The 25,450-nt window shown below is 33.8% G+C and overlaps 1 protein-coding gene across 1 annotated transcript in view; it reads left to right on the top strand.

Annotated features, from left to right (window-relative positions):
- The window catches only part of CSMD1 (CUB and Sushi multiple domains 1), a gene marked incomplete at its 5' end in the record, with an annotated part of 1,071,510 nt that overhangs the window by 530,451 nt on the left and 515,609 nt on the right, over positions 1-25,450 (top strand). The window contains 2 exons of the mRNA XM_080341955.1: positions 8,945-9,139; positions 18,743-18,950. Coding sequence (XP_080198081.1) covers positions 8,945-9,139; positions 18,743-18,950 — 403 coding nt within the window. The remainder of the gene's footprint in view (positions 1-8,944; positions 9,140-18,742; positions 18,951-25,450) is intronic.

Below are 25,450 nucleotides of genomic sequence, written 5' to 3'. Positions count from 1 at the left end.
AAAACTAAAATCTTGAAATATTGCTCACTCAGGTTATATAGGAAAATGTGTAGTATATCTGAGAAAAAATTAGTATGAAGAACTAGAAAGTTTTATCTTTAATTTCAGATGGCCTTTGCACTTGAGAGTTTTCTGGCATTGTTTGTACAATATTGACTTTTATGGTCTTATAACAAACGGCAAGACATTTGTTGCATACTTTATAATAAAAGTAAACACACTAAAAATAAAATCCATCAATCTTTCATTATTACCTGCACAAGAAAATTAAAATATCAATCTCAATGTGGAAGATGTATTAGAGTTTTAAAGTTGCTGCATACTCCCAAAGGATTTTCATAGCTTTGCAATCCAATACAATTTTGCACATCCTTAGAGATGGACAAACACCATTGGATAAATACTTGTGGAACAAGAGAGCTGTAACTTTGAGAAGTTATGTGATCCAAGTATTTTACCTGGAAAATATCGTAATGATTTATGAATGTACAGATACAGAAACAAACACATAACAGGGAAGAGATTTCCTCTTATCCTTGGATTCTATGAAAATATAAGTCTCTACATTCTCAGCTAACGATAATAAACATAACAGCTTTCTTTCTGTAAGCTAGTAAGGCTGTAGGGGTTTTTTTGTTTGTTTTTAAAGAAAAAAAATCTCAAGTAGGCCCAACAAAGACAGACTAAACAAAAAAGTTTCCAGCAGATAAATACTGGGCCACATTTGATGCTACAGTATGTATGTTTCTGTACTGTGTAGATTCTTGAAGGCTGCGTTTGGCACCTCGAAGTCTAAACATGCCTTGATTGTCAGGTATTCCACAAACTTCTACTTTGTACGTTTTGGTTGCTGGTAGTGAACTCTTCCTTCCCCTACATAAACCAAATGAAATACATTATTTTTTTTATAAAATAATTTTTCAAAAGGATATAAATAACCATTGTTAAGTAACTTGCAGACTAAAGCTTTCAGGGTTAGTTGTGTGTCTGTGTGGATGCATGTATGTGCATACTTGTTGATGACAAAAATTTTCATGTTACCCTTCTAGTAGTAGATTCTGATAATAATTTTTTGGAACTCTGGGATAGGGAAAAATGTTCTCATTTCATTTTGGGGATAATAAAGGTGAAAATTCTCTGCATTTTTTTTTTTTTTTTTTTTCATTGCCACCTCCCCCACCAAATAGATTAATAGTAAGCTTAGATTGTTGTATTGGATGAGATTTTTTCTCTGACACACCAGCTACTGGAAGAGGTTTTGGAAAAAACCCAAGATCATTTATTAAGAAACAAATTAAAATTGGAGGCATTCAAACTAAATATTTCCTGGTTTGATCTAATGTGTATATGTATCTATAATATATACATACACTAGATAAATAAAGTAGGCTAAAAATTGAGTGTTCGTAGAAGTCTTTATTAAATACAATAAAAAACTATTGTATAGAGTAAAAATTAATTTAGCAATAGTGCCAATAGAGAGTAGTTGTTAAATTATATTTCCTGTGGGAGGCATTCCTTTTACATATTATTTTTCTTATTAAGTGCTTTCACCTTATCTGTATAATACCAAGGACTTCTTAAGTATCAGAACTTCAATACAGAATTATTTTTTATTATTTCTATAGAAACCAGGGCCCTAGGTGTGGACCAATACTCTGTATTACATTAGATACTACCATTTTGTCTGTGAGTGCATGATCTGTGTTCCACAACCATATAACCAAAGTCACAAGTACATTTGAAGCTCAGGATCATAACAATTAGGAAAAAAGTTATGATCAGATTAGCTAGCACTAGCTACCATTGGTTTTAAAGGGGGCTGTTTGCCAGCAAACTTCTTGAACATGGAAACATAGACTGATTTAAATTGGAAAGGGTCTCTGGTGTTTGTTTGATTAGCACTCACTCATCCCTACAAAAGAAGGGCCAAATTATATAAGACTGCATAGGGCCTTGTCCTGTCATGGTTTGAATACTTCCAAAGACAGATTTCGGAGTCTTTCTGGGCAACTTATTTCAATCCATGGCTGCCTTCAAGCTGGAGAAAAAATGAACAAACATTCTAAATTCTACATGCAATTTCCTTTGTTGCAACCTACATCCATTGCCTCCCATTGTGTCACCATGCACCTTGGAGAAGTCTTCTCTGTGCTCTCACATTTGGATTAAGGTCCCCTCTTTCCAAACCAGTCATCTGATATACCAGATGGTTTGTCTGCCATTCAAAGGGGTCTTGACAGGATGAAGAAGTAGGCAAACAGAAATCTCATAGTGCTCAACAGAGAGAAATCCCAAGTCTTACACCTGGGAGAAAATAACCCCAGACACAAGTAATGAATGGGGGCTGACCATCTGGAAAGCAGCTCTGCAGAGAAGAACCCAGGATCCTAGAGGACAACTTTTTGATCACAGGTCAGCAATATGCCCTTATGGCAAAGAAGACCATGGGTTGCTTTAGACAGAGTGCTGCCAGCAGGTTGAGGGAGATGAATGTTCACTTCTGCTCAGCACTAGTGAGACCACACCTGGAGTGGTATGTCCAGTTCTGAGCTCCCCAGTACAAGAGAGAGGCAAGCACATACTGAAGTGAGTCCAGAAAAAGGCCGCAAAGGTGGTTAAGATTTTAGAACATTTGACCTGAAAAGAAACAGAGATCTGGGACTGTTTGGCCTGGAGAAGAGACTGCTCAGGGGAATCATACTGAAGTGTGTAAATACCCTTGTGAGAAGGGGTAAAGATCTTGCAGCTGGACTTTTCCCAGTGGTGGCCACTGGCAGGCCAAGAGGCTATGGAGATGAAGAGAAATGTAGAAAATTCCATTTAAACATAAGAAAAAGGGGTTTTTATGTCTATCTATATATATACACATATATTTTTTCGTTTCTTCTGTGAGGTTCATTAAACACTGCAGAAGGTTTCCCAGAAAGCCTATGGAGTTTCCAATTTGGAGATGCTCAAAACTGAAACGGACATAGTCTGGGCAACCTGCTGTAGCTTCTTCATCTCTTTCACTTTCCAAAAAGTATCCTATTCATGAAAGCAAATTTGTCAGCCATGTTGGTCCTAAGAATAAAGAAAAATTTTTCAAAGGGTAGGACTGTGCAATTTCTATCCTGTAACAAATGACCTATATGCATCTACAGTGTTCCATAATAATATGGAAAGCAGCATTAGTAGATCAATTAACTACTCATTCTATATAGCTCCTGGAAATAGAAAGGACAAAGTTGTTTAATAAGTTGACAGTGAAATATTACATGCTTTTAAATTTATTCACCATTTGGAATTATTTAAAAAAAGGAAGGTTGAAATGTTCTGTAATGGAACTTAATGTAAGACATTAGAAACTTAAATAAAAGATATTGATTTTATAGTCTTTTTTCTAGGTAGAAATGGCAAGTACAGTTATACAGAATTCTTTAGAACTGGTTTTTCAAAGCAAATTTCATTACTTATACCTTAGAAAAAAAATATATATTATTTCCAAAAGAGATTTATTGAAGAAAATACTTATACATGTATATACATATATATATCTTACTAAGTCCGTCTTTTGTTCAGTAAAACACTTTTATCTTGGTAGATTGAAAGGCTATTAATTTTCTTTTTCCCCTGAGTTCCTTTTCAAATGAAGCTGCTTTTCTGAGTTGGAGCAGAGACTTCCATTTCAGTGTCATTCTCGCAATAAATTCCAATGTTTTTTCCTCTCCTATTTGTAAGCATATTTTGTTCTGTTTTCCTAACAAGTACAGTTATTATCTTCCTCAAATTTTTTTTTCTTCTTCTCTGACTCCAGAAATACAGTTGTATGTATGTCATCTATTTGTGCATGAAACCGCAAAGTACACTATTTACTGTAGCCATGTGGACAGGGTATCATGGGCCGTGCATCACACCTATTAAACATCTTTACATCTACCCTGAAATTTTTTGTAACCCAAATTTTCTCCACAGAGCTGCTGAAATTCCTACCAGTGTTGTAATTCCAAATCTATCAACCATATCAAGGGACTCTGACTTCTTGCTAACTTACACTCTTTCATTTTTGTGTGGTTTTGCCTGTGGCCACCAGTATAAGAAGGTAATGTTAGGAAACACTAGGGGGACTGTAATAGAAGGCCCATAGAACAGCAAACAAGTAGGCAAGTGTACAATTATTGACACATTTGGCTGAATTTAGGTACAACCCAGAAAACTTCTCCAATCATTTCAGAAAGAACAGGAAAAAGAACAAATAACATGTATCCTTTTAAAGTCCTGTAAAGCTGTAGAATAAGTGAAGGGAAAACATGTACCTTTCTCCTTCCTTTCCTCCTTCCCCTTCCTGCCTTTTTTTAATTTGAATTAAGCTGTTTTTTGAATTGTTACTCTCTAGTTCCAACTACCATGTGTGTCACTGACCAACTGATTCACACAAGGGTGAAATTGTTATCTTTAATTGACATAAGCAGTGTGAGCTTTTTGCTATTAAGGCCTCCAGGCAATCTTTGCAATCTAGTCGATGATCCTGACATCTGAAGGAAAAAATATCCAGTATGTTCTCCTGAAATCATTGTCAGATTAAAACTGAATAGCACTCTCAACAAAGTTTGGGAAGGTAATTTTCATAGTTTTATAATTAATTTCAAATCTAGAAGCCTTATTCTTGCAAAAAAAATAATAGGAGTTGGGCTGAAAGAGATCTCAAAACCTTCCAAGTTTATTAGAAAGTATCTTTTTTAACTTGACCTTTCAAACTAAAGTACAAAAAATGCCATACTGAAACAGGACAATGCATTTCCAGGAGCTGTCATTATGTGTTTGAAGTAAACATGGGAAAAACATATAGGCACTTCTTGTTGCATATTTAAAGACTCCTGCATTCTAGTGTGATGACTGCAGTAAGAAAACTTAGGTGGAATAAAATAGTAATTCAAAAGTTTATTCAGTTCAATGACATTTATATTTTGTTGTTTGGTTTGTTTTTTTCTTTTCATTACCACCCACTGCTGTCTAATTTTACATGATTTCTCTGTTACAATATATCAGAAAGGGGTAGGTGATGAAATCTAATATACACAACAAAACGGAGGAAACTGTTCATAAGTGAAAGGAAAGGATGACTACATTCAAGGTGCTATGAATATGCTTTCAAGTAGCCTGTGTTGCAAATAAATATGGAGTTTAGAGTTTAGATCCAGAAAGAATATTGAAAAGGCTGTGCAAATAAATAGTCTGCTACAGGCCATCTGAGAATGAGTAATTTGTTAAATGTGAGTTTATTTAATAACCTTTAGTTGATTTTTCATATATCGTCAAAAAATTGTGCCATTTCTCTATTATGTTCCACAGTACTGCTGTGGTTTAGCCTTTTGTCACTGTCTGATAATGAACATTAGTGTTATCTTTTAGCATATAGGTTATAAACTTTTGAGTGTTTTTCTAAAAAAAAAACCAACAAACAAACAAGAAACTGCATAACATTTACATAGTTTAGGTAGTGAGTTAAAACCTTTGGCATGTTTTCATTAGGGATTTTCAACATGTGCATGCATCAAATAGTGCAACTGTTTAAGAGGATGCAGGCAATATATGAAGAAGACCCATCTTTTAGCTTTAATTTAATGAAGAAATCTTACTGTAGAGTGCTCCAGATTGGTCTGTACGAGGAAGTGAAGTCCACACAGGTTCTTATTTCTGTTGTAATGGTAAAGATAGACTTTTGAGGAGGAAATCTTAGGAGATGGATCTGCTTGTCTATACCATTGTAAATATTTTTGCTCTCAAAACACTAACAAGATTCCTTTCCAAACACTGTAGTATTCTATATTTTTTTTTGAAACGTGAGAAGGATTTGAGTGAAGAAACATGAGATAAAGCATGCTGTGAACACCCTAATAGGTTAGGTCAGTATAAATCATTATGTTCAGTGCTTCTGTGTAGTATAGTCTGTATTTGTTCTCAATGCACAGTGAACATCAAATTATTTCTTAAATCAAGCATCTTGATAATAAAAGACGCTGTGACACTAGTGATTCTACTACCTTCCTTCAGAAAGAGACTGCACATTCCCAATCTTATTAACAGGACACCTCAGTAACACTACAGAAAAATATGAATCTTTTACTGAAAAATTGGCAAAAAATTTAAAGCTCGATGGACATATATATCTTTTGCATATGATGGCTTTAGTCAGCTATAACTCTCATAACCCAAAGATTAAACTATTTTGGTTACTGTTATGAAACTTCAATGGATAATTCATTTTAGATCCAGACTAGAATCAGTAAAGTCTGCGCAGAATAAATTTTGGAGCTACCTTAATATACTTCAATCAAAGTTCTAGAAAAGCACATAAATAATGAACTTCAATGCTTGATCTTGACAAGTGGTGAAATCCTGTGAACTATTACATGTATTATTGAACATGACTGTCATTCTCTGTCATTCTTTTACTGTTTTTTAGGAGGTTGTGGTAAAATGTGTGCCAGTTTTAGGATGCCAAGACCCAATTTTTCTGGAGTTCTTAACAGATGTAGTGGTAAGAAGAGGCAGAAAACCATCATATTGTTGGAGACCTTTTTACATAGAAGACTGATTCATTGCAGTATAATTTCAGCAGTTATCCAATGCTAGTTGTCATGTGTAGGGCAGATAGAGACTTACTTTGATGTGTTTTCCTTGGGAAGGCAGTTTATGAGAAATCATAGCATCTTTGAACAGTGTTTGGTTTTGCTGGTTGGTTGGTTGTTTTTTTTTTTGTTTGTTTGTTTGTTGGTTTTGTTGTTGATTTTGTTTGTTTTTTGTTGTTGTCTTTATTTGTTTGGTTTTTTTGTTTGGTTTGGTGTTTGTTTGGGGTTTTTTTGATAGAACATCCAATCCTAAAAAACAAATGCCAATTTTTGCATTGCATAGTTGTTGCACCAGAGCATATGATGAAACTACTTCATATTACAGTGTTTTGTAAAAATGCTTTGGTTGGAAAATAACAGAAAATAAAGATTCTTGTTTCAAATGCAGGTATTCTCCTGTGTCAAAGCATGTAACAAATTTTTTTTTTTGTTTGGCTTTTCTTGCAAAATTACTTGTATTAGCCTATCATTACTAAAGCAGCAAAAAGGAGAAAATTTGCTAAAAGAGATGTAGCATTTTTGATAGTTCTATAAACCATATAACAATGTACGCCTTAGCATATAATAGACCACTGTTTACAATTTCTTCAAATGTAAATTAGTATCTTAATTGTATTCCAGTTATTCCAAGGATATAAAATCACTTTCTTATTTTATTTTGTATATTGTCATTCTCCTACATGTGGATCAAACACTGACTTTCTCGCCAATGTGATTGAACCCACTCATAAAGATGTGCTATTCTATTAAGTCTGCTGAAACAACACAAGATAATTCAGTTATCATATTGTTTGTTTCTAGTTTTGGTAGCTACTTGCTCAACAACCTTAAGTAGTTCCTGTAATGCACAGCAGCTCTCTGATCTGCAAGATCAGAAAATTCATCTAACTTTATCATTCATTAGAGTACGATGTGGATTTTTTTACCTTGTTAGTATTTATAGTAGATTTTAGGATTTTTCTTATAAAAGGATGTTGTAAGTGAAAGTGTTCTCTCTTTTAATTTTTTTTAGCTTTATGTTTTTAGGGCCATTTTGAAGTTTTCCTGTATAATTTGCATTGTAACTTAAGTGCAATCATAAACATTTAAATGCCGGTATGACTAACTGTTTGAGTAATGAATTAAGAGTGTGCATTCAATAATTTGACTTACATGGTATAATGGGGCCTAATTAGCTTAGATATATTGATATAATGCTCTACAACGCTCTGAGGATGTGCATGTATTGAGTGATTAATCCTGTCAACATGCGGATTGGTGAGGTTAGTATGGTTATGTTGATTGTGCAGATGGGTAGATTGAGGAAAGAGAGAAGTGTGGCACAAAAGAACTTGTCCATGAAACATGGGGTTTCTGAAACAATACCTGAATTACATGTGAGCTTTTCAGACCACCATTTCTCTGATGAACACATTTATCTTTTGTGCTCTATTCATGACATATTTCAGCTTCCTGCATTTATTTGTTCTGCTTTAAACAAAATTAAACAATTTTAATTTGTACTATTTCATTGAAAGTAATGTCTTGCCATTAGTAATTTTCAAATGAGATTAAGAACACAAAGAGTTGCATTTTTGTCCTCACCAACACATGCTTTTGCTTCTCCTAGATGGAGGACTATCATCTTGAAACTGATGACTAGTTAAGACAATCTCTTCCAAATAAATAGTGCTTACAAATTGTAGTAACTTTCTGCAATAGAAAATAAGTATGTCCATTCATAACAGCCCAATGTCACTGCTTAGTCTTTGTTTCTGTCATATTTTATGTTTCTATTCATGAAGATTGACTTAATTTATTTTCTAGAAACTAAGGTAATTTGAAAATAAGCAGAAATCAAACTTTTAAAATGTAATTTGGACTAATTTATTGTCAGAGACCAGTTAATTATTGTTTTCTTTTAAATTGCTATTCTGCCAACGAAAATGAAAACTGTACATAAAGTGGCTTGTACTGCCTGAATCCATAATTATGTTGTGTGTTTTTGCAATAGTTACAAAGAAAAACAAAACAAAACAAAACAAAAAACAAAACAAAACAAAACAAAACCTTCTTTTACTTCATTCAGAGTTTTGGGAGAAACAGCAAAATATATAGGATATTTTGCTTGAAAATAGATCTGTAAAGAATTCTGAAGGACTGTTAAGTGAAAAACTGAAATTGACTTTGAAAGTGATGATGCATGTTATAAACTGAAATATTTTGTGAAAGTACATTCCATAGCCTAATTTTGCCTTAAATCAATTATTTAGTTACAGTTGTTTGACAAGCATTTATTACTTTGTTGGGCATATTTTAACTGTAACACTTTTCCTTCTTTCTTTTGACAGTTTTACCTAGTCATACTTGTGGCAACCCAGGAGAAATACCTAAAGGAGTACTTCATGGAACAAGATTCAACATTGGAGATAAAATCCGATATAGCTGTATCTCTGGTTACATCCTGGAAGGTCATGCCATGTTGACATGTATTGTGAGTCCTGGAAATGGTGCATCATGGGATTTTCCAGTTCCTTTTTGCAGAGGTAAAAATGAAGACATTAAATTTCTTTAAATTATTAAGACAACAATAAAATAGCAGATTAAATAATTTTATATTTAATTTTATTTAATTTTATTCTACTCTATTTTAACTTTATTTGTGTAAATGTACTAACATGCTGCCTAAAAATATACACCATTTAAAACAGTAATCACAATTCAGAAGCAATGGCTGTCCAGAGTTTACATTCAGAGGCAGGTATAATTTACTGATCTTTTTCCCTTTTCATTTATATGGGGGATAGCTATAGCAATTTGACAGCAGGACCTGGCAAATGCTTTTGCAGGTTTCTGCTTTTGGAAAATTTCTGCCAGGAAGGAGAAGCTTGAAATCCTCAACCATATGATCTTTGAAAAGGACGTCTGGTGTTCTAATCCCTCTGAGTCTAATTCCTACTCAAAGCACGGATAATTTTGAAGTCAGGTCAGGTCGCTCAGGGCTTTGCCTAGTAGAAATTTTAATATCTCCATGGATGGAGATTCTAAAGCCTCTCTGGAAACATTTTCTAATGCTTAGCTTTCCTTATTTTCATGTCCAATTGGAATTACATTTTTACAAATTGTATACATTTCCTCTTCTCATCTTGTGGACCTAGGAAAAGATTCTGGCTCCATCTTTCCTAAACTAAAGAGCACAGTTAGATTTTCTTATAGCTTCTTCTTGTCGGGGCTGAAAAATCCATTTTCTTCATTCTCTAGTCTTATATATCCTGTTCTTCAGCATCTTAACCATTTTAGAGGTCCTTCTCTGGACTTGTTCTAGTCTGTCAATATCAGTATCTCGTTTGTACTGGAGGACCCTACGGTGAACACAGCATTTCAGATGGGGCCTCCTGAGTCTCAAGTAGATGAACTAAATCTCTTTAACTCTTTACCTGCTGGCTATGTTCTTGCTCATGCACCACAATATGAGGTAAGCCTTCGATGCTGTGAAAGTTCACCACTGACTCAGTTTGTGTTTCACCAGGACCTTAGGTCAGAGCTGTCACCTAGTAAATATGTTTTGCATGTGATGATTCTCTTCAGGGTATAACACTTTTCATTTCTGTTTTGGAACTTCATGAGATTCCTGTCATGTCATCTTTCCAGCTTATCAAAGCCTGTCATCGAAGCCTATGTGAATGGCAGCCACGTCACCCAAAACATTTGCCTTATTTATCTTGGTGTTGAAATATTGTGCACTACAAGTCTAAAACATTTTGAAAGTTAATTTCATTCTCTGGAGTAACTCCACTAACAGCTGATTTATGACATGTGACTACTTCTAAATGAACTTTGTATAATTAGGTTCTCAATTCTCAGTAATTTTGAGAATCCCTAGTTGATTATAGTTACATGAACCTAGATTTTTATGAAGATAACATTAGGAATACTAATTGGATTAGTGATATTACAATGGTAAGCTTTTTCTTACAATGAAAATATCTGTGATGAAAAGAGCATGTAAATATTATGAAAAAGACACCCAGTTATTGGAGGGAAAATAAAGAATAAATAAAGACGACAAACCAGTAAAAAAGATCATATGTCAGAAAGGTCACATTCCAGATTTAAGAAATATTATTAGAGAAATACTTTGGTGAAGAATGTATAAACAAGAAGGTATTCTTAGAACACATAAATGGAGAAAGAAAGAAGAGTTCATGATTCACTATAGAGTAAGATAAGCTAAATACAGAGATTCGGAGCTGATATTTTAAAACATCTAGCAAAGATAAATTGATGGTTTTTGTGTTATCCATACTTTCTGAGGTAGCAAGAAATTCTCTCATGTAATTTTTTTTCAACATCTGAGGTCAGACAAATGTGATTTTATAAGTTTAAGGAGGAGAAAAAGATGTTCTGATCTCAGCATTTATCCTTTTATTAAAACAAATAAACAAACAAACAAAAACCTAAAAAATATGAAGTTAAAGAAAAATAATTTACCAACAATTCTGCTTATTGATGTTTCATTATATGATAAACTGATAATATTTTCCCAAATCTAATTTTTACAGTGACATGGCAGATTCCTGCCTGAACAATTTTGTTCATTTTCAGAAAAATCTGAAAGGGTGATGCAATGTTTACATTGAGATGAAATTTCAATGAAACTTATTATCACTGGTCAAATAAGAAGTCAAAGACATGTGTCAGGAAAAGCAGGCAGGATATACTTTACAAGTTCTTACACAGTAGTGTAGGACTGACTAGACCACAGCCCATGGAGATACAGACACAGCTACAAGTATTCTTTTTTTTTATATATATGTGTGTCTAAGTACATATATATTTACACACACATATATATTTATTGTTTTAATGTGTATCAGTAGGAATGGAGGGACCTGATAAAAGAAATTAAAAGATGCCAGGTCAAAGCTGGATCTGTGCAATAAAATGACTGGAAGACAGGAACAAGAAGTGAAAAATGAGATGAAAGTACAATGAAAGTACGGTGAACATACCCAGAATGATATAGTAAATTCAAATAATTCAAAAGAGGACTTCAGTCTGAACTTATGAACATGAGCAAAGTTAACATCAGAGGAAGATACAATGACTTACTAAAATTGAAAAACAAACGTAAGGGACTGTCATAAAAAAATGAAGCATTTTGTAACTGCACACAAACTTCTTGAAATAACTGGAGCAACTTTCTAATTATTTATATATATATACACATATATATATATATATATACACACATATATATATATATATTTATATGAAATCTGCAACAGTCATTAAATTGCCCTTAAAGATTTCAACCTTTTATCTTTTTTTAGGTCTTTACTATTAATTTGTCGTAGGCTGTTATTTTAAGGGATCATTATCAGCATTAAAATAAAAATATATTCTGAAGTGCTGTGTTATCGTATCACTGGAAAACAGCTTAGGATACTTAACTGAAAAAGAAGACACTCTTTATAAGATATCCAGAAGACTGATTATTTTTTCTGTGGGAGAGTATGAGATTACAGACTATTCATTAATCTTGAATTTCTTAATCTAGCTATCCACTCTTAAGATCATGTTTTTGCATAAAAAAGTGGCAGAGTTGGAGTTTTGATTTTAAGTTTGCTCAAGCATATACTATCAGTTATTATAATAACTGAACTTTTCTGCCAGGTAAACTAGTTTGTCCATCACTATTTCTGTCTTATTTGAAATTTATACCTATGTTAACTAATAGATCAAATTTACTCTCCAGAGTGGATGGAGGGGGAATAGGTCTTTGATAAGATAGAATAAATAATAATTGTAAAAGGCTACTAAATCAAGCACAATGTTTACAAAGAAAAAATGGACCAATCTCAAGCCCCAGAAATTACAAGACCACCCCGTTGAGTCCAGTATTTTCAGAGCAAATAACTTTGCACAACCTCACTAGACACTGGGGTCTGCTTAGATCAAGCTCACTAAAACATCAAAGCTAAAATGTTCAAAGTAGTCCTACAGCTGCAATTGATGCCTACAGGTGCCTAAACAAATGACAACAATTTCTGTATTTCTGTTTTGCACATACTATTGACTTGAAGTGAGAAATCTGACTTTTTAATATACATAAGATAGACAACATTTTCCTAAACCACAGTAATTTCTGAAATTTTAACAAAATAAATCCCTTTCTACTTAGAGAGCAATCCAAATTATTTTGAAGTGTCCTTTGAAAACCCTTGAAAGAAAAAGATTCATCTTAGATGCATGGTCTAATGAGTATTTAATTTATGTGAAGTTGATCAACAGCAAGAGAATCAATTGAGAAAGGGAGGCAAACTGATTACAGAACCTGTCTGGGATGCAGTACATCTGGGTTAAAGTGACGATAGACAAAAAAACCCCAACCTTCTGACAACTTTCTAATTTTTGAAACACAGAACAGAAGAACATGTGTTGGCTTTTACCTATTCAAAATAAAGTCTATAAAAACCTAAAATATTAAAAAAAATATATATTAGCAAGTAGAATTGAATATTTTGATGGTTAAAGAGCTGGCTGCCAGTTGGAATTAGGTTAGATCAGGGAGTTTTCTAAGGATTGTGTAATACTAGACCATTGTAACACATAGCAGGGGTTTTGATCTTCATGAATCTTGCAGTTCATCTTCTTGGCATTTAGCATTGACACACTAAAACTCAGCATTGATATACCATGATTTGGTTTCAGGTTTTTATCAGTAGCTATTTTAAAATGGTAATTTTGAAGTCTTATTTTAAAAAGTCGTGTAACTCCTCATATTAACTATTTCCAAAATATCCAAAACATATATCTGGGAAAACATCCATGATTATTTCATAGTTGTATTTTCTGTACTAGAAGAATTTTATTAAATGAGGTACAATTATCTACTTTTTCACAAATGAACTACAGAAAAATGCCATTAAATAATGAATGTAATAAATCATAGAATCATGGAATCAAATGAATCTCATGGAATCTCATTCCAACATGGAATCTCATGTTGGAAGGGACCCATACAAATCATCAAGTCCAACTCCCTGCTCCTCTCAGGACTACCTGAAAATAAACTGTATAACTAAGAGCATCATCCAGATACTCTTTGAACTCTGATAGACTTAGTGCTGTGACCACTTCCTTGGGAAAACTGTTCCAGTGACTGACCACCCTCTCAGTGAAGAACCTTTTCCTAATGTCCAGTCTGAACTTCCCCTGACACAGCTTCATCCCATTTCCTCATGTCTTGTCCCTGGTCACCAGAGAGAGGAGATCAGCAACTCTCCCTCTGCTGCCCGCCTTGAGGAAGTTGTACAGTGCAATGAGGTCACCTCTCAACCTTCTCTTCCCCAAGATGAACAAGCCAAGTGAACTCCACCACTCCTCATAAGTCTTGCCCTTGAGGCCTTTCACCATCTTGGTCACCCTTCTCTGGACACAGTCTGATAGTTTGATGTCCTTCTCATATTGAGACACCCAAAACTGCACACAGTGCATGAGGTGAGGCTGCACCAGTACAGTGTAGAATGGGACAAGCACCTCCCTCGACCAGGTGGAAATGCTCTACATGATGCACCCCAGGACACAGTTGGTCCTTTTGTCTACTAGGGCACACTGTTGGCTCATGTTCAACTTACCATTCTCCTAAACCCAAACCCTCAGATCTCTCTCTGCAGGGCTGTGCTCCAACCTCAATAAATAAAAAACTTTTTCAGTGGTATTTTTAATAAGGGATGCTAAATAATGAATGCCTATGGTTTATTTAGAACCTCTAAAGCTGCAATTTTCTTTAGTTGATATAACTTAGAAAATAAGACTCTAGATGGTGATATGCCTTTTGATGATGATTCACAAAATTTCATTAAAGATTTTAATTGTATCTATTCTGTTGCTAGTGATAAAGAGGTAAGAAAATTAGTACAAATGACATAACAATAATAACATTTTATTTATTACTATGAATTCTTCTCTGCAAGTTAGAGATTTTTTTTAATAGTTATGTTATAATAGTAATGTGGTAAAAGAATCTTTCAGATGAGGACCTTTCAGTATAAACTAAATAGTCAATTATGATTATTTAAATTCAGATTCTAAATTAATTCCAAAAGGTTAGATGAGTTTTATATGTTTGGGTTTTTTTGGTTTTGTTATTATGGAATAATATTATGGAATAAACATTTTTCACTTGCTTAAATGTTTTATTAGTTTTTGTATAAAAAAAAAGGAACACAGAACATTGCACACTGGAAGGCATTTGTGTGGCAAGGAGAGAAAAGTCCAGTAAAAATGACTGAATGTTCAAAAGATATCTAAACCAATTTAAATAAAGAATTTTTCTAAGTTACTGTTTCTGTTCTTACTGCATCCTTGAATATCTGCTTCACAGAGTGTGCACCTTACTTACAGCAAGATCTCATTTATGCAAAACACAGTTTACCAAAAGTTTCAGATTGTTATTTTTGGTGAAATGACTCTTTCTAGTTTGAAGAAAAATGTAAGATTTTTCCTTGACTGCCATGGTTCCTCAGTGATTCTTTTGATTTTTACATACATTAACTTGATGGATATGTTTATCTCTATTATCTGAGCTACGTATCTATACAATGTATATATTTTTTTTATCAAGTGTTGCCAGCCGTATGTGTTTTCATGCATGCTATATATAAAATGCATATTCTCTAAATTCAGAGCACTTAATTTCAGATTACTGAGAGACCCAAATGTTTGTAGCTTTATACTTCAAGTAGTCATTTCTGCTGATACAAACAGCACTTTGTGCAGTTGCTCACAACTTGAAAATAACCATAAGTGCTTGGAATTAATTACTTGCACATTATAAAATGCTATTTGTTAATCACTTAGAGTATGAATTCATGAACACTGAGGCACTATCTGCTATCAAATTACTCCAAACACAGTGACACATTTAGGTTGTCAAGCACTGTTCTAGCTCTCTCAAAAGCATAACATAGAGGAGGCCATGACCAAGAAGGATGATCAATCCAAGGTGGCCAAATAGCTCTGAGGCTAGCTAGTGAAACACAGCATATGTCTGAATGATTTATGTCTCCTACCCTCTGAGCAGTGTGTCTCCTACCCTCCTGCCTTCCTGTGCTCATTCTTAGGCAATTCATTACATTTTAGCATTCAACAATCTGTTTGCCTTAGCCTGGGTGCCACCTATGATGAAAGAAGTCCTCAAAACACAGGCTTCTGGAACATGGGAAATATGTCAGAGGAAAGATAATTCTGTGCAGCTGCTGTTTTCTGCAGTTTTTCCCTAACACATCCACATCTGTCAGACAGAAAATATCAGCTTTCTGGTCTGAGTTAGTTTCTGTGGTCTTACCTGGCTAATGTTCCCTTTCCATTTCTGAGCTAACTTGATTTCTTGCAAACCTCTTAGAAATTCTCCTATGAATAGATTACAAACCTATGCATCCCTGTAGGCAGATATTTGTAGTAGCCTAAATTCCTTTGGCTTTCATTGATAATGCACAGCTTATAAATTTAGATTTTTGCATGTTGTTCCCAGAAATAATCAACTATACAAGCCTTCCTTATTAGCTATAAAAGTCAGTGCTTTTTAGAGCTCAAAGCTTATTCAAGGGCTCTGCGGCAGAAACACTGAGTAGCATTGTAATTACCACTAGCATGTTACATAGCATCAGTATAAACATAGTGGGAGATGGTGTAATTGAGAATGTTGTCATAACAAAATTTATCAGCAAGCAGCTAGTACCAAAAACTTATGGCTGATTTAGGATTTTGCACATCTTACTGGTTACCCTGGATAGAAAAAAACTGCTTGTTGGCTTTCAAGGATGCAGGTAGAAGCTGTATTCATTGTTAACTGGAACTCATACTCTTACATTTTGATTATAAAAAAAAAAATAAAATGAAATCCCACACTGTTATGACAAAATATGAACAAGCAGGAAAAAAGAGAGGATGGAAATCATCAGAAATCATCAGGTTTTGGGTTTTGATGGTTCAATAAAACTTTGATACTGATTGTGACCAAAGCAGAAATCAATAAGTCAATGTTAGTTTCTGTGATGAATTATTGGCACAGGATGTATCAAGTTAATTTGTTTTTCTTTTCTGGATTAGATGATGTTTTGAAGTGCTTGAAAGAGATACAGTTAAAAAAAAAAAAAAAAAAAAAAGAAAAAAGTGTCATTGTAGATATTGTTGGATAAAAAGCCTTGATTTCCCTTTCTGATTTATTAGAGTTTTACAAAAATTTCTAATTATTGTAATCTTTGCATATATCATGCACCAGGAATTTGAATTCTGATTCTCAGCTTTGTCCATGAGTTCTTTAAATTTTGCTTCCTTTCCCCTTTTACCCCTCAGAGGCACAATGGACCTTTCAATATGCACTGTGCAAAAAGCTAAGAATTGATGGAGGAATCAGAAAAATGGCCTGATTTCACCAGTAAAATGAAATCTTTTAGGAGTGTAGATCTATTGCACCCCTAAATCTTCTTCATTTAAAAAAAAAAAAACAAAAACAAAAACATAAATTTCAGGGTCTGCAAGTAAGATATGAAATTTGTCAAAAAAACCCCTGCCTTCCTCTATGAAATTTGTGTGCCAAGAAATCATAAAACTCAAACAGGATGAAGTAGCCAAGGTCATGTTACATTTCTTTATGTCAAAATTTATTTCTCATATAGAAAAGTAAAGATAACTACTTGTTCAAATCTCCTTAGCAGCTTTCTCTCCTTATTTTAGTAAATTAGTGGCCTGTATATTACTTAAAGAAATTATTCTGTGTCTGCATTTCTCTCAGTTCTTCCTTTTACCAGTCTCCTTTTTTTCTTTTTTCTTTTTTTTTTTGATGTCCAGCCACAGTATCCCTTTTTCTTTGAATCAAGTGAATCCTTTTTCCTTCAAATCTTCCCTTAAAACTCACTTTCACTGACAGACTTTCAACTGTGATTGGGAAGAGCAACTCTACTCCTACCCATCTCTGTTGTCTTAATTAGCTATTCAGTTATTATCCTAATTAGACTGTAAGTTCCTTCTGTCATACACCTTGTCAAGCTATTTGTTTTTAAATCTCCACATGCACTTATAGTATGCAAGTAATTTCTAATGATAATAGCAGTAAGTAAAGATGATAAAATGGGGAAAAATTAAATGCTCCTCCTGATCATTCACCTATGCAGAAATATTTTTAATTACTACTGTTGTAGCTTTCATAGCTGTATCACAGCGCATCAAAAGCCACTTTGTGTGTTTTTAATTTCTTATTCCAATGGATTGCATGGATGACTTTCTTTAGGAAAAAAAAATAGATATTTTAATATCCAATGCTAATACAATCAGTGTATCTTTAAAGCTTCAGTGAAATGTTATCAGTCAAAGAATAGTACAAAAAGTCTGCTAAACACTTTGGTAACCTATTTAACAACATTCCAGTCTTCTGGTAGTTTGTATTTTTTGAAATTGAGTTCATAGCCACTAAAAAAAAAATGTTAACAACTGATGATATGTGGACCTTGGAGGGTCCATTTGGCAACAAAACTTTCTGAATTTATTTGCCATCTGTAAACATCTTGTTTCATAACAAATAACTTGAGAATAGTAAGTATAATTTTATTAAAGCTTCCTAGTTCAGGACAGTATTTAAATCTATGATTTTTTTTCTACTTTTTTTTTATAGTTATAACAAATTAGAGAGAACTTCAGAAAATAAATGTTAATGATTTTTTAAATCTGTATCACAGAGAGACTAACTATATTTCTGTGATTCTCTGCCCAGTTTTTGGGCTTTTTCTGTCAACACTTTCGCAGAGCCATAGTACAGATTCTGCAAAACAGCTGATACAAGGTCTCTCTACTGATCTTGTCCTTGCTTATCCTGGCAATAAAGTGTCACCAACAAGGAAAGAACAAACAAACAAAACCCCCAAACACAACAAACCACACCCAAACAAAGAAATAAACAAATCTCTGCAGTTTTAAGGCCAGAAAAATGTTCTATTCAGTTCACCTGGATGGAATTTTATTTCTGTATATATTTATGGATACTATATGCACAGAAGAGAAGAGCTGGGTTTGCTGTGCAGAAACAAAGATGATGCTTGACCTATTTAAAGTGCAGCTCCACTAGTAATTGATATTCTGTTCATCAGCTGAAGGAGCTTGTGGAGGGACACTACGTGGGACAAGCGGAACTATTGCAAGTCCTCACTTCCCTTCTGAGTATGAAAATAATGCTGATTGCACCTGGACCATATTGGCTGAACCAGGAGATACCATTGCTTTGGTCTTTACTGACTTCCAGTTAGAGGAAGGATATGACTTCTTAGAGATCAGTGGAACAGAAGCACCATCAATATGGTAAGTCAGAGATCTTGCAAAGATCTTCATTTTTATTTTTCTTTTTTTTGGTATTTTGAAAAATGTTAAAGGATATTTAAGATATTTTCTACCTGTTAATAGTTAGTAGTTGTGTTATGTATTTTCCTTTAGTTCCTTCCACGCTACAGAATTGAAAAAAAAAGACAGTAATTTGCTTCTGCTCCTTTCCAAGTCTTGATCCTTCTTCTTATTGTCCTCTGTCTTCAAGAGGTATATCTGTAAAGTGCCTTAGCAGTGAGCATTTGTTGATGTTACATATTCAAACTTCGTATTGGAACATTTTCTGATGAGTCTTGCATGGCTTATCATGATATTGTATGCCAAAAATGAAAGTAGTGAGCAAAATTCAGATTCACAGTAAAACAGAAATATATAGAGAGCAAATAGATGCTGTCTTATCCTAAACAGGTTATAATTCAGTCTTACTACATATACTCAGGTATGCATGTATTATTATCTTGTCTGATGTTAAAACCGTTTGCTTTGCAATATTAGGGCTTAGTAATTACAATACTAAATCTACATTCTCCGTCCTAAGTAAAAGATGCTAATTCTGTCTATTGGAATGGATTAAATTAGAGAACAGTTTGTATTAGGATTTCTCTGTGTGCTGCATATATAGATTTTAATTTTTTTAATCTCTGAGAACATCTTGTGCTTGACATTGCTCTAAAATGTAGCCTAGAAAAAAAATACAGATCTGCTGCTTACAGATGACTGATGGTTATTATCATCAGAATGCGTTATTGAAGATCTGAAACAACCTCACTATTATTTTAACGTCATGATAGGCTAGACAGGACAATATATTAATAACTGCAAAATTCTAGGTAGCATCTGATTTGTTGAAAAATTCTATTAAATAAAAATGTGTGGCAAGCATGCTTGGCAAATATGCAAAACCTTCTGGATCTATATAAAAAGATTATTCCTTCACATTTCCACATGACCAAAAATTGTGTAACAGAAGTCAGTGAAAGAGCTTTGTATCAAATTAAGTGCTGTGTCTGACTGTATGAACTACAATATGTGAGTGCCCCTTTTGCCTGTCATGCACAGACATGCATGACAGTTATCACGGCCAATGTTTTCTTATTAAGGGTTCTAAGGGCTAGAAGCTGAAATCTTGAAGGAGAAGAACTAAAGGAACATAAAAATCTATCAATTTAATTTTGTGTATGAGGCTCTAGTAGACACCAACAACATATTTGCAACTTTGTTGCAAGAAATCAACCTGTCACTGAAATGAACATGCAAATATAGGAAAAAAAAATTCATTTACAGTCATATGTACATATACATTCCCCAGAAGATTTCTGATAGTAGATGATGTAGAAGAATATGAGCAGAAAGCAATGGAAACATATTCTGTATTGATCTCGTATGGTATTGATCAACGTTACATTGGAAATCAAAGATATATAAGAAACCTATTTCTTCTAAAATTCAATAGAAATCTTTTTATCATTTTCCCTGATACTTGTTTTTCTGTTGGAGATTTTTTTTTAAATAGTGTTAAACTCTGATCATTAAAAGCTAAGGATTTATATGTTCCTAGGATCACTGACAGAAGTGTGAAGAAGCTAGGGGAAGTTTTATAAGAAATGTTTAAAGGATTATTGGATAATTTGGAATGAAGCTACACATTCATCTATATTTAAGCCAGAACAGTTGCCACAGCAACTTTAGAGCCATGCTAAATGTAGCGCATGTTGTAATCTGCTAAAATCAATCGTGTTTTTAAATGTGAAGTTGCTTTGTGCTTAGAACTAGTGGTCTAGAGGTGCATTGTTTTAAAATGTGACTGGTTTTTAAAATTGCTCCCTTTTATTATATCTGGCATTGTGTCAACAGCTTTATACAGTAATTCTGTGTTAGAAGATATATTCCACTAGCACAATCTGGTAATTATGATCATTTTTTCATATAAAGGAATATTTGGTGTAAAGTAAGCCAAATTTTTTTCCTAGTGAATGAATAGAAAGACATAGAAAGACAGAATAGGAGCACTGCAAAAGCTAAAAAAAGACTGAGAATAAAGAAAATAATTTCAGACTGATAATTCTTTAGTGGTTTTACTGTATGGTGCAATAGGTCTGGATTACCCTCTCCAGACATATCAACAAGGTTAGAAGTAGTTCCATCATGATTATAGTAAAAACTGGATGGACCTTTTTTAAGTAAAGCAGTGGAATTCAAGTTTGTGGGGGTTTGTTTGTCTTTGGTTTTTTGCTTATTTGTTTTTTTCTAAAGAGCAGTTATATAGCTCTGGATCTTGAATAGACGTTCACATATGGATGACCACATTTTTAATCCTGCTTTGAATCAATATAAGTGTCAACAGGCTTAGAAAGATGAACATTAGTGTTTGAAAATGAATGCAAACAAGGTAGAATAAGCTTTTTAATCTGTGAAGGATTTAAAAGTATTATTAGTTAGACTGTAAATGAAAGAAATCTTTTGGAATTTGAATAACTTGCTTAACTTGCACATTATGATATTACGTAAAGGAGTTTTAGATGTAAAACATGTTTATCTTGAGTTGGTAAGGTCTTGTTTGCAATGCTGAATACAGTACTTCTGGGAATGTAACGGAAAGAGCCTCTTTGCACTGTCTGGTGTCCATCTCCATGTCTGCCAAAGGGCTGGATTTTTTGAATCTGAAGGGCTACTCTATTGTTAACTATGAGAAATAAGAAAAGAAAGAAAAAAAAAAAAAAGAGTTGCTTGCCTAATTTTTGAACATTAAATATAAGTTTTTACATACTTCCAAACATGAGCCTTTAGACCTCACCTTAAATTAGATGGTACTTAAATGAAGCTTGAATCTAGAGATAGTGTCAAGAAGTATTTGAAAAGCCCAGGCTGAATGAACATGGTATTGTATTAAAATCAGGAATATATCACTTGAGGAAAGCATCCTTTTGAAAATCTTTTAATGAGCCTTTCCAAAGACTCCCTAAGACTGAGGTGGGTTGTTTTCTGTTTGTTTGTTTGTTTATTTTTTAAATTTGGTCTGAGTATTTTATTATTTCCATGTTAAGTAAAGCTGGGCAACTCACATGAGCATAGATAGGCCTGACTCAGGCTTTTTCATGTAAATATGCCTTTGCCATAATTTTTGCAAGACTGAAAACTAATTTGACAAAAAAAAAAGTCTTAGACTATTGCAGTATGCATGAAACATGATTATGATGCTAAGAATTATTCTAAAATTATTATATTTTAACTTAGAATCTTAATATTGACATATTTAGTTCTACAATATATTTTTTTTCCTTTTTTACTTTACAATACTGATGTTATATTACTGTACTTCCACTTAAACCTAAAATTATTAGCCTTCAAATTTCTGTCAGTATTTGCCAATACAAGAGAATGACCTACACATTATATTTTTTAGTCCAAATTAATTTCCTAATACTATTTAAAAATACTTTTAAGATTATTCTGACCTCTGTATAAATCATCTAAATGTCCTAGTGCAAAGCCATAGAAATGCATGGGGATGTGAGTGATCTGGAAGCAGCAATAATGAATTATTATAAGCTTGGCATACAATTTGATGTAAGTACCTGGAGTCATCTGAAACTCACTTCTTATTTCTGTGTTAATGAATAACTCTTATAACAGCTGCATCATAATACTAATTTGTGTTTCTTAGATAAATACACCAGTCTAAGCATTTAGATATAATTCAAAACAATAGTATTTCACTCCGCGTGTTTCCTGTCCTGTTTATGAAGATCTATCTTAATCTTACCACCCTCATTGTAAGAGATCTCTAACAAAGTAATGCATGAGGTTATGAAGTGGTCTAAATCACCTTTTTGATAGACACCTATGGCAGGAGGTCCATACATAGTGAGCTGAATTTTTAGCTCAGAATTACATAATTATACAGCTAAAGAGCACCATCTATTGGCTCACTGTGAAAAGATGGATTGCTTGTGGATGCAGCTTCAATAAAGTTGTTGTTATACACCACAAGAAAGGGTTTGTGATGTGCTCTTGGCAATTTAAAGTTCTATTTTCTTTTCCTTCTCCAACAGAAGAGAAAGGATGTGCCATGGCCATGCAATGAGATGAACAGCTTTATCATTTGGGAAGACTATTACAAATTTTAATAATGCATTTATAATTAGTCACTAATTTTAGCCTCTTTAGAGACCTGCTGACAGTCATTCTTTTTTGTCACCTGTGAAACTCTACAAAGCCATATATTTGTATTGTAGATGCTGGTAAAAAAAGGGTTCTCTAGTTTTTAACTAGATTTCCCCTTTTACCTCTTTTGGTTAGGAAACTGGATTCAATAAGTGTACAATAAGTGTAAGCTTCTGTACTTAGTAACTTGTCTGTCTGACCTGCAGTGAACCACGTGGGTTTTTTTTTTGGTGGTTTTTGTTTTTTTGGTGTTGTGGTTGTTTTTTTGGTTTTTTGTTGTTGTTGTTGTTGTTGTTGGTTTTTTTTTTTGTTTATTGTTGTTTGTTTGTTTTTTTTTTTTCCAGGAAAAGAAGTTGCATAGTTATCCTCAAATTCTTTCTCTTAACTTCCACGTTGCAAAGTTTCCAGTTACTGTGTAAAAATCCCATACTCTATAACATTTGAAAATCAGCATTAATGTTGTTTAGCACTTGAATACTATCAATCAGACATATGTAGCATACCCCATTTGTTCAGACTCCTACTACAATACGCACCATCATTAGGCATTTGCATACTGCAAACTGAATAACTGATAGAAGAATCCCTAAAATAAGAAATATGGCAAATCCTGTGTCTCTGTTAAAGACTCAGTGGAATACACATGTTCTCCAGCTTCTGCGTCCTGCCAGTTGCTGCCTTTGCTGCTGATGCTTGTTTCTCTTGGTTTCTCCTAGCCATTTTCTTATGGCAACACCAGTGCTCCCACTGCTCCCTTCCTCTCCCACCAACATTTCCAGCTTCTACATCCTTCCTCAGTATTTGCTGTCATCTTTGATCATTTCTGTTTAAAATGCAAACAACGTGCTGAACTTGAGTGCCTGTGGAGTTCTGTAATCTTGGAATGAATGTCTCACTGGTGTCAGAGTTGTTAGGCATAATCTCAGGATCATCCCACTCACAGATAAGGAATTTGGAAAGAAAATAGACACAGTGTTTTGCATAGGATGCCAGCTGTTTATATGAAACATTTCATATAAGCATCTGATATACCCTAGTTCTTTAAGTATTGCTTTCCAGAGACTCTTAAAATTCCGTAAGTGGGAAATAGCATGTTTTAATTCAGTAGCTATATCCAGTTCTTTGGCATAGTAGTTTCTATACCCAAACAAATGCAGATAAACAGTTTCTTCACTCCTACAGTTTTTCAATAATAAAGATTAATAAGTTGATCTCATCAGTGACGTATCTTGTAATCTGCTATATTTATCAAAATCATCACGTTCCAAAATGGATTTGCTGCAGACATTCAAACGCCTGCTTGAAAAAATGAATTATCCACAGTTCTAAGTAAATTCCGAGCAGACTTGGGAAAATATAATGAACACTGCTAAGTACCTTTGGAGTCCATAGAAAGAAAAAACAACATTGATGGGAGAGGTAGTGAACAGTTTCTCCCCCTAACATTTCTTTACAAGGAATGAAGAATCCAGACTACTGCTTGTATGAAAACAAAACTACAAAGAAATTGTCATTTTAAAACAGGGTTACATTCTTTTCCACATCCTAGACATTGTCTTCCTTTTCAGCATTCTAAAGGCAATTTTTCGTCTGTTTGTTTGTTTGTTGTTTGTTTGTTTGTTCTATACAGCCAAACATATGTGATTTTGTTTGTTTTATTATTTAAGTGTATATTAGATAATATAGTATATATTACATGAGGAGATGTGCTGTGCTGGGTGCAGTGAGGAACCCTCAAATTCTAATTGTTAAAATGACTATAATGAAGAAGTGAATAAAGAGTGCAAGTAGTGGTTTCAAAAATAAGTTGAAGTGTAACCTCTGAATTTTTATGTGATCTCTGAGTTGCTGGCATTGAACTGGAATAAAGGGAATGATTGAGGGAACACATGACTGGAGCTGGGGAATTGGAAGACAAGAATTAATCTAACATTAGAAGAATTTTGTTTGTGTAGGTTGAGGGATAGTGTGGCAGATTTTAGAGAGTTGGTAAGGTTTTGGAAACAGCTTCAGGATGTGTTGGAGGGGCTGGGAAATGTGAACTTCAGAGCAGCAATGTGTGAATTTGGTGTTCTATGTCAGAAGAGTCTTTGAAGAGTGATGTCTCAAATGAGCCGGGGAAGTGTACTTGAGTCAGCCTTTCCACTTGCAGAGTGAACAAAAACATCCTAAATCCACAGGAAATACCATTGTCACTAATGTTGTCACTTTCATCCAGCAGAAATATCCTCTCTCCTTTCCTCTTCCCCCAAAACAGGATTGTTTTGGCACATATACTTGTGCTATGCAGGACAGCAGTGAAAGCTATCCTGCCC

Source organism: Nesoenas mayeri (genome assembly GCF_963082525.1).
Source record: "Nesoenas mayeri genome assembly, chromosome: 3".
Classification (NCBI taxonomy): domain Eukaryota; kingdom Metazoa; phylum Chordata; class Aves; order Columbiformes; family Columbidae; genus Nesoenas; species Nesoenas mayeri.
The sequence above is the reverse complement of the archived record's forward strand: the minus strand, read 5'-3'. Positions and strand labels throughout refer to the sequence as shown.